General features: G+C 36.9%; 1 protein-coding gene across 1 annotated transcript in view; it reads right to left on the minus strand.

Moving 5' to 3' along the window:
* Positions 1–13,878, minus strand: part of MAGI2 (membrane associated guanylate kinase, WW and PDZ domain containing 2) — a 1,334,434-nt gene that overhangs the window by 936,230 nt on the left and 384,326 nt on the right. The window contains exon 2 of the mRNA XM_049642268.1: positions 5,574–5,690. Coding sequence (XP_049498225.1) covers positions 5,574–5,690 — 117 coding nt within the window. The remainder of the gene's footprint in view (positions 1–5,573; positions 5,691–13,878) is intronic.

Raw genomic sequence — 13,878 nt, forward strand, 5'->3', positions numbered from 1 at the left:
TATTTGTACTGCTCAGAAGCTTTTGAAATTTTTTCTTTTGAGCTAGCTTTCCAGGGCAGTTTATAAATCTCTCAAGATACTTAGTTTCATTTGTTTATAGATTTCCTTCTTCTTTGGTCCACCATGCTGATAACCATAGTTATTCTCTAATAACCCTATTCTTGATACTTAGCACCAAATATAATTAGGCTGTTTAAAAAAATAAAATTCATTTTCAAAGAACAAAAATCCGGCAACTTGATTCTGAAATAATTGCAAAAGAACATGATTCATACACTAAAAGCAACATTAAAAGGAGCTTCTAAATTGGTGATTCTTAATTTGAAGTAATAAGGCTAAGGTTGAAACAGATATATAATCTACATTGGTTGCAATATGTTGGCTTAAAATTTAGTTGGATCTGATATCTCTAGTTCTATGCCTGCATAATACCTGTAATTCAACCTACTATTGTAGTCCATGAGTCTACACTGCTTAAAGATATTTGGAGTCCTTAATTATGTTCTTGATCACTTCAACTCACAGAATTTCAAGTCATTGGAATTTTTGTTTTCTTTTTTTAGTAATATAACAGTGACACAGGTTGATGTCATCATCCCTTATTAGCACATGCTTAGAACTACACCTTCATGATGAAAATTACAAATAACTAGAAAGATTAATACATGCCCACAAAAACATACTGCCTTGTTGAATATTAAAAAAAATATCATATAAACTTTAAAAGTACTGATGTGTGCTTAAGAATTAAAATCATATTCCCCCATGCAGTATACTAGAAAGTTCTGCCCTAATTTCAGACTTTTTTTTAATTTCAGACTTTTTAATACATATGTAATCACCAGCTTCTCTTCTATAGTTCTCTCTGACTATAGTCTAATATAATTAGGGGAAAGGGATATTTTTTTTTAAATTTATTTATTTTTGGGACAGAGAGAGACAGAGCATGAACGGGGGAGGGGCAGAGAGAGAGGGAGACACAGAATCGGAAACAGGCTCCAGGCTCTGAGCCGTCAGCCCACAGCCTGACGCGGGGCTCGAACTCACAGACCGCGAGATCGTGACCTGGCTGAAGTCGGACGCCCAACCGACTGCGCCACCCAGGCGCCCCAGGGGAAAGGGATATTGATCCCTTTGCATAGCTACACCTTTTGGTGTGTTGGTAACTGCTTTTCTTAAAGGGAAAACAATTCCATAACTTTTAAAGAGCCCATTTCTATTTGCTTCTCCATGAAATATAATTTAACATAACAGAAAAATTTTTAAAATATATATTAGTAATCTTACAATTTTATTCTTGATATTGCTTCTTTTTAACATGACTTAGTTTGTACTAACTTGGTGCTTAAATATGTAGAAACATCATCGTGAGTTACACCCCAATCAGCTCTTCCATAAAAGTAATTTTTTTCATATCTTAAAACTATGTTTTTCATTTTATTCACTTTTTATGGAATAGTTTTAGACATTTGGTTTTATTGATTTTTGTCTTTTACTTGGTATACGCTGGTATTTCTTTTGGCTTCAAATACATTTAAAACATTTCCTAATAAGACCATCTCACCAAATGACAAAGTATGAACTTGAGAGAGAAGTTTAATTTTAACTACCTTCCATTTCATTTTGAAACTTTAAAAATTGGTCATTGAAGTTCTCCTTCATGGCAACTGGTATAATGGGGAAAAAAGTATCTGGAATTTATATCTGTGCTCATAAATGCCTTGAAAATTAATTTGTGTCTCTAATAAATACTGGATAGAGAAGACCAGCGTTTCATCAATAAATGAAAATGGTTATATCTTTTTTCCTCATGGTTAGGAAGCATAGTCAATTTAACCATGGTTGATTAGACTGAAGAGTTAACTATATGCAATCTTTATGCACAGTAGAATACTAAAACAAAAATAAACTCCATTTTTAAGTGTTTAAACACTTGAAAATTAATCCAATGTTTTTCTGTATTAATTCCATTTAACTCCCTCATATATGTTTGAACCTATATTATCCAAAGAACAAGCCATGCTGCCTTAACTTTGCACATTTACCATGATACAATTAAATAATCTTGCTAATCTCTAAATAGATGCTACTAACTTAGTGCTTCTGAAATTGTCCTTTGTATACTATTAAAGTAACTGAAATCCCATTTGATGTATGTTCTGAACTTTTCCAAGTCCTTTATGTGTATACATTTTTCCTGGTTAGTCTTTATCACATTCCAAATTACAACAGTTTTGTCTCATGATTATTTACTAATGTCTCCTGAAGTTCCCTTACATAAAAATCCTATCTAGCCTGAAATCTAATGGTAGAAAGATTCATCTACAGTATTTAGTTTTTAAAAATCAACTTTCATTTTAGGACACCAGGATCCTCTTAAGACTTTTACCCCCCATAAATCATACAACTAGCGATGAAAAGACACATATTTAGGTACAAATTGAGGTCTTTAATATGCAAATCATGTGACGGCTTATGTTTTAGAGAAAATATCAAGAGTTAGTTCCTAAGGATCTTTTCTCCCCGATTTAATTTCAAAGAAGGATGAACTGATCTCATGGGAGCTTCTGTGTGCATTCACAGAAGTGTGTATGCTCATGTTCATTATATGCCCAACAATCCTGTCTCTGTGACCAAGCTCTGCCTTTCAAGACTAGAGACACAGCTTCAAAAAATATATTTTTGAAAAATCAGGCCCTGAGATACGGTTCTGGACAAATGAAAAGCCTAAATGCAGTCAACTTTGTTTATGGGGCAGGGAACAGACTGATGAGATTTTATATTATTTACAGTTAAGGTCCATAAAGGGCTAGACTAACCACCTCCCTCCCTCACTTAGCTTGGAAATCAACCAGAAGATGGGCCCAGATTCCTTTCCAGAGAGGGGTACAGGAGCCAAGTTGGCCACAACTGAATTTGGCTGGGTATATGGGGGTTTGTGAGGGGAGGGTGTCTCTGGAGCTCTCACCCCAGAATCTTCTTATTCACTAGACACCAAGGAAATCCAGTGCCAAGACTGTTCCTTTCCTCCTAGTCATAGTTACTGGCGGTGGAGTAAGCAGAATTATTCAGTTGGGTCTTGCCTTATACAAATAGTTAAGCCACCCTCACATAGTTACAATGGACTACAATTTGTTTTTTCATGGAGTTATCCAGGACCTATTCTTGGAGCCATTTATCGACCACACAAGAGGCATACGTATTAATGTATGCATTTGTAAGAGCAGTGACGTACTCTTCAGTAACATCTATTCCTTTTATGGTGCTGGGTATATGAAAACCAATGAGAATTTTTTTACCAAAGAAAATATGTAACAAACATCACTCCATAGTCAAGACCAGTAGATATGCTGGACACACATGTAAGATTCCAAACAAAGCCAGGACTTTTTACATGACTGACACATTTTTGCTGCATATTCTCTGAATATGTCTGAACATTTTATTAAAAGATATACTGAGTGAAGATGGTAGATTGTGTAGGTCCAGTACATCAGTATAAAAGTAATTAGAGATGATATAAGTCAGACTCATCACTATCTTAGATGTCTTTTTCACTTTTATGCCAAGTTAAGAGCATCCTTAATGAATGGTATTACTCCAACTGGCTATTAGGAGTAGTGGCTACAAATTCAAAGAATAATTGTTTGATTACAATATTCAGATTCATTTCTAATCATCTCCTTTATAAGAGCTATTCAAGGACTTCTAATTGAATTTATGACCTTGTACTGAAATCACATCATGAAACTCTTTATGTTTACTCATATAAGCCTAGTCATTTTACCCTTATATTTATTTTTCCTTCATAGTATTTCTTTTGTACTCTAAAGAGAGATGACTTATTTAAGAAGTTAATTAACTAATGCAAAATTTATCCCTATTATCTACATATTTAATTAAGACTTCTTATTTATGTCATCGCCTTAGCAAGGACTACAAGTATTCCTGAATGTCAGCCTCTTATCTGTTTCTCTCAGCTTTTAAACATAATAAAGTGCCCAGATTCTTTATTCAGTATTTCAGATCTCCTTTCTTTCATGTCACAAAAGATAAATGCACATGGCTGCACTGACAACATCACAGCTTTGAAAATGCGTCCACCCGTTACCTTATAAATAGTTCAGTCACTTACTTTAATCCATCTTCCTCTGGCCATCACTCTAATGTCAAACTTACAAGTTTAAGAATGCACTTTTCTCAACTTCTAGTTTCAAAGCAAGAGCCCAAAAGTCTATTCACTTCACTAACACAAACTGACAGGGGTAGCATTTGGACTGACAAGATGTCAATCAGTAAGCATTCTCATTTAAGAATATGTGATAGTAGTGCCCTGGCATTTTTGTTTTGATGGCATTTGGTGTTAACAATGGCAAAAGTCTACCCCTCCTAAGATGTGCGTAGGTAAAAAGGGTTGGGTGCTGAATTATCCATTTCGCTTCTCTGTGTGTTTTCAACAGTTCAGTATAATCATCCATGACCTATGCCTTTTGCATAGTTCTGGTAGTTCAAGACACCCCCTATATAAAAAAAAAAAAAAAAATAAAAAAATAAAATATAAATAATATAAATAATAATATATATATAAAATAAACATTTATATATATAATATATATAAACATTTAAACATTTATATATATATAATATATATAATAATATATATATATAGCCAAGTTTTCCTGTCTTTAATGTCAATTTTCCAGAGCCCATAGCTTTGAGTTTATTAAAATTCAGAGCAGTGCTAAAACAAAAGAAATACACACAACACCACAGAGTTTTTGGAGAGATTGGGAAGTCTCTGAGGATCATGGGACTTGAAGGAAATGGATTTTGATATCTACCTAGGATCTAGGACCTGGCTTGAAAAGTCCTTGAATTGTGCTACAGTTAATACAAGATTCTTAAATAAGCTGACAGGTACTAAAAAGTTGATGTGTGAATTTTACCATTTGACTGGGTCCTCTCTTTTGAAATAGCACCTGCTCATAATCAGAGATTGTTGTTCTGTGGATTTCTATAGGTTGCATATGAGACATTTGTACCCAACACTCAACATTATCACTTTCTAAGAGTTACAGACATTTAGCTTTACTTTTCAATGCATGAGTTTCTTTTCACTTGTGAGGATCCCCTGCTGCAAACCAGATATGAGGTTGGGAGTTACTGGATAGATTCTACTTACAAAATAGCTGTTTCAGCTAATAAATTTAATTTGCATTCTCTTGTTTCACAGTGTGGAGTTCTACCCCAATCATGATTCATTCTAAATCATCAACATCCTGCACTAGAGTTCATATTTATCAAAACTAATTTAAGAAGTAAGACAGGCTTTGTAGCTTGACAACTGCAAGTTTCATCTGGCTACAACATCATCATAAACCACACAATGGCAGTTAAATTTTTTTCACTTAAAAATTCCATATCTCAAAAAAATCCGTATCTCAAATCAATTTTGTCCCAAAGTCCACCATAAAAAATTAGTACAATTTAACTTTTTTTTTTAAATAATAGACATATAGGTGAACACTTATCTTTTAACATAGAAAGACAATAATGTTGTCTGTTGTACTCACACGGCACTGTGCGGAGGTAGAGGTTGTCACGAATGATTTGCTGAAGTTCGTGATCCACAGAACCCTTCTGAAATCGTAAGTTGAGGTAGTGACGAAGATCCTTATCAACAATTCCTCCTAGAATGATAAAGTTTCTTAATGAAGGATGCTGGAAAATAAGTTTTAAGTATGTAATTTGATTCTGTCTTAAATATACTCATGAACCCATTTAAACATTTATCTGCATAATAATAAAAGATAAGATTTACTGAGATAATTGTCAGGTCTGTGCTCAGCATTTTACAAGGCATTCTTTAAATTATTTTTCATTTAGAATGAAGTCTGTATTATGTCAAAAGTTATGTGTTACTCCTGAACTAATGTCACAGTATATCTCATAGCACTGCTGACAAAAAAGACACCCACCCACTACCACCATTGTCCCTTTCCTCCTAGGCTCTGACAGGCACCATTCTACTTTCCATCTCCATGAATGTGACTGCTCTAGGTATATGATATAAGTGGAGCCATATAATATTTTCCCTTTAGTGACTGTCTTATTTCACTTAGTATGTCTTCAAGGTTTGAGAAGATTTTTAAGTTATTCAAAGTTACTATGGATTTAGATACAGTGATTTGAAAAGTTAAAAGAATAAAACCTACACAAATATTAATGTTTCATTCCATTTATATAATAAATCAAAATAATTTTTTAAAGTGTGTCTGTATGAGTTAATTTTATTTTAATTATTTTTTAAGTTTATTTATTTAATTTGAGAGATAGAGAAAGAGAGAGAGAAAGAGACAGCATGTACAGGAGGGGCAGAGAGAGAGAGGATCCCAAGCAGGCTCCTCACCAGCAGTGCTGAGCCTGGTATGGGACTTGATCTCATGAACTGTGAGATCATGACCTGAGCCAAAACCAAGAGCCGGACACATAACTGACTGAGCTACCCAGGTGCCCCTTCAAGTAATTTTCTATGTGCAGCTCTTTTTAACCTGGGACAAGGTTTGAAAAATTTTAGGTAATTTTTCTTTTATTATTATAATTGTTTTATTATTATTATTATTATTATTATTATTCCAGAAATAATTTTAAGCCTATTTGCCATTATAATGTAATGAGAAATAAACTGAGCCCTAGGCAAGAAAGGTACTCTGTGGATCTACCAAAGACTAATTCCATATTTAAAGATAATTATGCAAAATTATGAAGATTTACCCAAGGCCCTTCTTATTCTATTTAAAAGAATAAATTATAAATCAAGATACCTATAAAAATATAAATAATCCTTCCTGAAATGGTTATCTTTTCAAGCATATTAGATAATTGAACCAGGACAAAAAATTAAAGATAGAATAGGAAATCTGTAAGAGTCACATAAATCATATTCTCTTCGTCTTTTTGAATCCCCAAATTACAATTCATCAATCTATTTGTACCACCATGACCATGTAAAATAGCATTATGCAGGTGTGCATATATGCAACACAAACACCTTTTATGCAAACAGTAGTTAATGTATTTGCAAACTACATATCACAACATTTCTGAAGTTTCTGAATCCATTGTTTCAGTTGCTGCCTATCCTATTGGCACAGCCTCAGTAAGACGCCATAAGAAATAATATTTTAACCGAATTGACTATCAAATTTTTTCCTCTCCAAACACTGTTTCTCATATATTTGAGCAAATAATTGCAATCTAGTTTTTTCCACCCAATATAATATGATATCAGAAAACAAATGATATCCAAGGCAAACATATTGCTTATTGAGTGCACATAAACACTACATCCAGAATGCTTGTACATCTAATTTTCCAAATTCAAAACAATTTCTTTGGTCAAAGAAGCAAAGCAGTCAAATATGAGAGTCACTTAAAACTAACACTTATCTACGATTGCCTATTATGTATACCTCCAAACGTCCTGCATTTCCATGGGTCTTGGACTTCCTGACATCCCTCTGAAGTAGTTAATTATTAGAGAGCCTGAAACGCTGTTTTTCTCCCTCAGTCTTTTCTGGTCAACAGATCATGCCTACCCTTGCCGCTAATTCATTACAGCCACAGAGCCAGCATCATGCCTGCCTGTTTTCAGCTGTCATTTCCACAGAGTTCGAAGTACACAGGTCCTTCAACAACTGCACTCCGGCTTTCTTCTCTTTTTCTTTCTGTCGAATATGTGGGACATTCCAAGTGATGAGATGTTTTCTAGCAGCCGGAGAAAATGCTAACTATAGAACAACAGATGCAGTCTGTCCACTAAAGTGAGCTAGAATCACTCACCTAATGTTACATGGATAAGCTCACATTTTGTGGTCCAAGATGATTCTTTTCACTGAAACAAATTATCAGTTTAAACCATTTTTCTACTACAAATATGCTACATTCACCCTCTCAAAAATTAACTTCTGTAAGAAAACAACAACAAAAAGCTGTCTATTCATTCAGTGACTTTTCCCCCCATGGAAGGATCTGATGAAGCTTCTGAGAATTAATATAAAATTTCTTCCATTAATTAAAATGAAAGACATAAATGATGACAATTATTTTGGAAGGACTTCTCTTGCCTCATATTTCACAAATACTTTATTGTTTTTCATAATTTTTCACCACATCTTTCAAGTAAAAAAATTTTATTTATCCTTATTATGGGAACTTCTGCTACTTGCCTACCCAGTATTCTTTCCTTTGTTCTTTTTCTTTTCTTTTTTCTTCTTTTTAATTAAGAATACTGACTTAGTTTCAGGCCCAAATATGCTCAACTTTAGGACGTGGATCACAGTGGTCTGAAATAGTCATACGACCTAGTTCCTCACTTTCCTGGCTGCCCTTTCAACTTCCAGAAGCTGTGTTCTGGCCATTGAGACCTAACATAGAAGGAGAGTATTTCTTTATTAACTGAACTAGACCAGCTCTCTGAGATGAAGCAGCCATAAAGGGATATGACATGCATAAGGGAAAAATCCAACATGCTAAGGATACTGGAGTAGAATAGAAGTTAGAAACAACCTAGACCCCTGATGGCTTCAATGAGCAGCTAAAATAATATAGGCAACTACATAGCATATATTTCTAAAGCTATTATGGTTTTATGTTATTTGCAAGTTTACATGATCCCAACTGATACATGTGTAGGTATAGAACTATTTTATATATATGTATATATGTGTAGAGAGCGCACACACACACACACACACACACACACACACTCTTAAGGGCACATGTTCCCTTAATTAGCAAGTTAAATTAGAGAAGAATTAAGCAACAGGAGTGGGCAATAGCTGAGCTGAAAAATAGCTCTTGGGTCTCAAGATTACCTGATTTCAGGTATCTAAGTTCACATTTTAAAAAATTATGCATGGTAAGTGTTCAGTAAATGTTACCTATTATTAAAACAAATGAATAATCTGCTACATTACTTGCCATAGTTATAACTTTTGGTCGTATTGTTATTTTTTTCCATGGAGTTTCTGTTCTGTCATTTGTTAGTGATACCTAGACTTGCTGCCTTAGAAGATGCCTACATCAATCATTCTGTTAAGCAGAGCACTGCCACCGCCAATGCCTTAGCCATTATATTCTTTGAAAAGCTCAGTAGCTCTTTTATTATATTTAAAAATTTTTGAAATACTTCATTTAACTGTGATTTTTCCCATTTATTTTACAAAATAAAACAAGTTAGAAGATATAATACGTTTTCAAATCACATATTTGTTAGTAAGAGATCTGGGAAGGATTTGAAGCTGATGATTCTGCTAAAGAACATGTACTTAAGTTTCTTAACCTATAGTCTGGAAACCAAACTTCTTTTTTAATTTTTTTTAATATTTATTTATTTTTGAAGGAGAGAGAGAGAGAATGTGAGCAGGGGAAGGGCAGAGAGAGAGGGAGACACAAAATCAGAAGCAGGCTCCAGATTCCGAACTGTCTGCACAGAGCCTGATGCAGGGCTCAAACTCATGGACAGTGAGATCATGACCTGAGCTGAAGTCAAACGCTCAACCGACTGAGCGATCCAGGCACCGCTGAAGACCAAAATTCTTAGTTCAAAGCAGTCAAGTCCTTTCTCAACATGACCTCAAACAAGCTTTTCAGCCTGACATCAAAGGTTAACTTTTGAAGAACCCTTAAGACAGAACATGATTCAAACTCTTCATTTGTATTGCGAATGAAGAAAGTGGAGCTCTCACAAATCATCTGACACTGGGCTTGGAGCAAAGATGAAATGGGGACTGGGGAAAGCATCAGGAAGAAATTCCCATGGAGTTTGAGAATGAAAACTGTAAATGTTACCATTTGAAAGTAGTGTGCATCTCTATGGTTTCCAAGTTTTCAGAAATTTGCCCAGTAGAACTGCTTTGCCCCCTTTACTACTTGAATGCCTAGGTTGAGGAAGCTATGAAAGAAGATGCCGCTTAGCTCAGGTGGACAGAAACTCCTTGGCATTTTCCTTAAGACAAATTGTTAGTTGTAGTCTTGTAGCTAACGTTGGTCACTTATCTAAGGTTGAGGGAAAAACACACCAGGCTCTGTAATATTTGTGCCAAGGGTCTGATTGCTAGTTCGTGACAGGTGTAGTCCCATCCCTCATTAGTGGGCATGGCTATTAGCTCAAACTTTCTCTTCCCTTCAGTCAAATGCTTCTTGAAATCAGCTTGCACTTTCTAAACTAAATGTGCATTGAGAAGAGTAATTTACTGATTGGGATGGTAGAGGGTGCATAGAAAGAAGAAGGTGAAGATGACCAGAAAGCCAAAGTCTGGCTCATTCTGATGTCATCTATTCATCCTGTACTTCCTTCTCTTTACCTCAGGTTTTGTTGTTGTTGTTTGTTTGTTTGTTTGTTTTGTTTTTTGTTTTCTCCATTAATTCTCTACAAGATGTTGAAGTGGGTATTTGATTTTTGTGTTTGTGCTTTATATTTTGTACTCATCTTTGTGCTTTATGTTGCACTACCTTCCTTTGGTAGCGGCACCTTTATTTCTTTTTCCCAGTAGCCAAATCGATCTCATCCTGTTTAAATGGGGTTAGACTTTTAGTCAATCTGCCTTTGTGTCTTGCTTAGCCAATAAAAGTTTCTCTTCCAGGAGTGGACCTTATAAGTGGAGTGACCCAAGAACGTGAATGCAAAATGCATTCACCCTGAAAGTGGCAGCCATCATTTTTGCTTTCTGGACACATAGAACTGTCCTTATTCTGCATTTTCCTAGCCACCTTTGTTAGTTTCCCCTTTGTTGTTTGCAATTGAAGAAACTGCATGAATAAGAATGTCTTCCCTTTGATATTACCCATGGAATTCTCATCCACTCTTCAGCTTAAAATTATCCTTCCCTTGGCCTTCCTTGTGATCTTTTGGTCTTCTTCCTTCTCTGAACTTCTACATCCAGGCCACCTTTCTTAAGCACTTTGTACATTCTAATAGGCCATACAATGACTGGAGAGTCTACATTATGTTGTATAGTAAACTGTGAGCCCTCCAGGACAGGGAATTCCCTACTCATTATATATCTTCTCCCCCTTCTCACTTCAATATCTAAAGCAGTGCCTTCTTAATATACAAGGCCCTGTAATTTTTCCTGAATAAATAGATCACAAATACTGTAGTGCACCAACACTTACTCATGGAGTTGTCTTTCACTTCTGGTCTCATTTTTCTCACTTGTAAAAGATGGGTGTTTTATCATTTTGGGCTGCTATAACAGAATACCATTACACTGAGTGGCTTAAACAACAGGTATTCTTTCTTACAGTTTGGGATGCTAAGTCCAAGATCAAGAAGCTAGCAGACTGGGTGTCTGGCGAGGGCACTCTTCCTAGTCAGCAAAGGGCCATCTTTTTCTTGTATCCTCACATAGCTGAGAGAGAAATCATCTCTCTGATGTTTCTTATTAAAGGTACTTGTCCCATTAATGAGAGCTCCACTTTTATAACCTAATAACTTCTCAAAGGTCCCACTTCCTAATACCATAACATTGGAGGTTAGAATTTCAATTTATGACTTTTGGAGGAGACAAACATTCAGTCCATAACAGTATGTGCAGAACCAAATAAGGTCTCCACTAGATCTAAATTCTATGCTTCCATATAAAGTGTTTACTAAGTGCATTTTAGAGTTTGAGGATCTTTTTTTTCTGTAATCAAGCAAATTAATTTCATTAAGTATTTATAATTATAGATCACAAGTTATCCATAGTCCATAAGAAATAAAGCCATGAATAATATCTCCCTAGGATCCTGGGTTTTTTTGTTTGTTTGTTTGTTTTTTTCCTGAATTGTCCAGGAAGCTAAGACCGTCAGCAGACAATTGACTTCATACATTGTCTTTGTCAAATAAGTAGTAAAATAACCAAGCAGAGCAGTCTAGGAGAAATTGGACGAAGAGAAAGGCCTATCCATATCTCTTAAAATAATGCCCCTAGAGTAATTGCACATTTATTTTATCTTAATTTATTGGATGGTGGGGAAGTTGAGGAATAGACAATAGGAAAGCATTATAAGGCTATGTTGCTATGTTCCTTTTCAAAAACTTGTTTCTGCTTGGCTTACCTCAAAAATGGAGAAATAAATCCATTTATTTGGATTGGAGAAGGAAGGTTGATTTATTCTTTTAAGATCCACAGCCACAAAATAGGTGACAGACATATCTAATCCAGTCTCCTGGATCAGGCTCCAACCCCTTTTTAGGTGGAAAATTGTATCTGTGGTTTCTGATGATCTAGAGGCCCATCTCATTTTCAGGCGGCTGGAGTACTGGATGCATTTCATCTATACAGGCCATTCTATAAATTGTGAGCCAGTAAAACTGTTCTTCCCCCAGTAATTCTCCTTTGCCTATTTTAAATAGGAGTACACATATAAGACCCATGGTAACTCACTATAGATGAATTAATCTGGTTAATTGCTTTTCCATAGCTGGAAACATTTAGGTATATGAAAATTTGTATCCCTTCTATGTGTTACTTGTAATCTTAGAGAGTATAGTCAATCCTTTTCATCATGTTTTAATATCTTTGTGTGTTGTTTTTCTTCAAATTTTAGTTGTTTTCTTCATATTTTGTATAAGAAATGCAATAATAAAAGAGTCAACTAAATATATTAAGCAGTTGCAAATCATTAGGAGATTCAAAACTGCAGAGAAGAGAGGTTCCGGAAGATGGCGGCGTAGGAGGACGCGGGGCTCACAACGCGTCCTGCCGATCACTTAGATTCCACCTACACCTGCCTAAAGAACCCAGAAAACCGCCAGAGGATTAGCAGAAGGGAGTCTCCGGAGTCAAGCGCAGACGAGAGGCCCACGGAAGAGGGTAGGAAGGGCGGCGAGGCGGTGCGCGCTCCACGGACTGGCGGGAGGGAGCCGGGGCGGAGGGGCGGCTCGCCGGCCAAGCAGAGCCCCCGAGTCTGGTTGGCAAAAGCGGAGGGGCCGGACGGACTGTGTTCCGACAGCAAGCGCAACTTAGCGTCTGGGAGGTCATAAGTTAACAGCTCTGCTCAGAAAGCGGGAAGGCTGCAGGACAAAGGGAGGGAGAGCTGCTGAGCCCCCGGACGGCAGAGCTCAGCTTGGCGGGGAACAAAGGCGCCAGCGCCATCTCCCCCGCCCATCCCCCAGCCAAAATCCCAAAGGGAACCAGTTCCTGCCAGGGAACTTGCTCGCTCCGCGCAAACACCCAACTCTGTGCTTCTGCGGAGCCAAACCTCCGGCAGCGGATCTGACTCCCTCCCGCTGCCACAGGGCTCCTCCTGGAGTGGATCACCTAAGGAGAAGCGAGCTAAGCCTGCCCCTCCACCCCCCGTGCACCTTGCCTACCCACCCCAGCTAATACGCCAGATCCCCAGCAACACAAGCCTGGCAGTGTGCAAGTAGCCCAGACGGGACACGCCACCCCACAGTGAATCCCGCCCCTAGGAGAGGGGAAGAGAAGGCACACACCAGTCTGACTGTGGCCCCAGCAGTGGGCTGGGGGCAGACAGCGGGTCGGACTGCGGCCCCGCCCACTAACTCCAGTTATACACCACAGCACAGGGGAAGTGCCCTGCAGGTCCTCACCACGCAAGGGACTCTCCAAAATGACCAAACGGAAGAATTCCCCTCAGAAGAATCTCCAGGAAATAACAACAGCTAATGAACTGATCAAAAAGGATTTAAATAATATAACAGAAAGTGAATTTAGAATAATAGTCATAAAATTAATCGCTGGGCTTGAAAACAGTATACAGGACAGCAGAGAATCTCTTGCCACAAAGATCGAGGGACTAAGGAACAGTCACGAGGAGTTGAAAAACGCTTTAAACGAAATGCAAAACAAAATGGAATCCACGATG

This window comes from Panthera uncia, chromosome A2 (genome assembly GCF_023721935.1).
Source record: "Panthera uncia isolate 11264 chromosome A2, Puncia_PCG_1.0, whole genome shotgun sequence".
Lineage (NCBI taxonomy): Eukaryota > Metazoa > Chordata > Mammalia > Carnivora > Felidae > Panthera > Panthera uncia.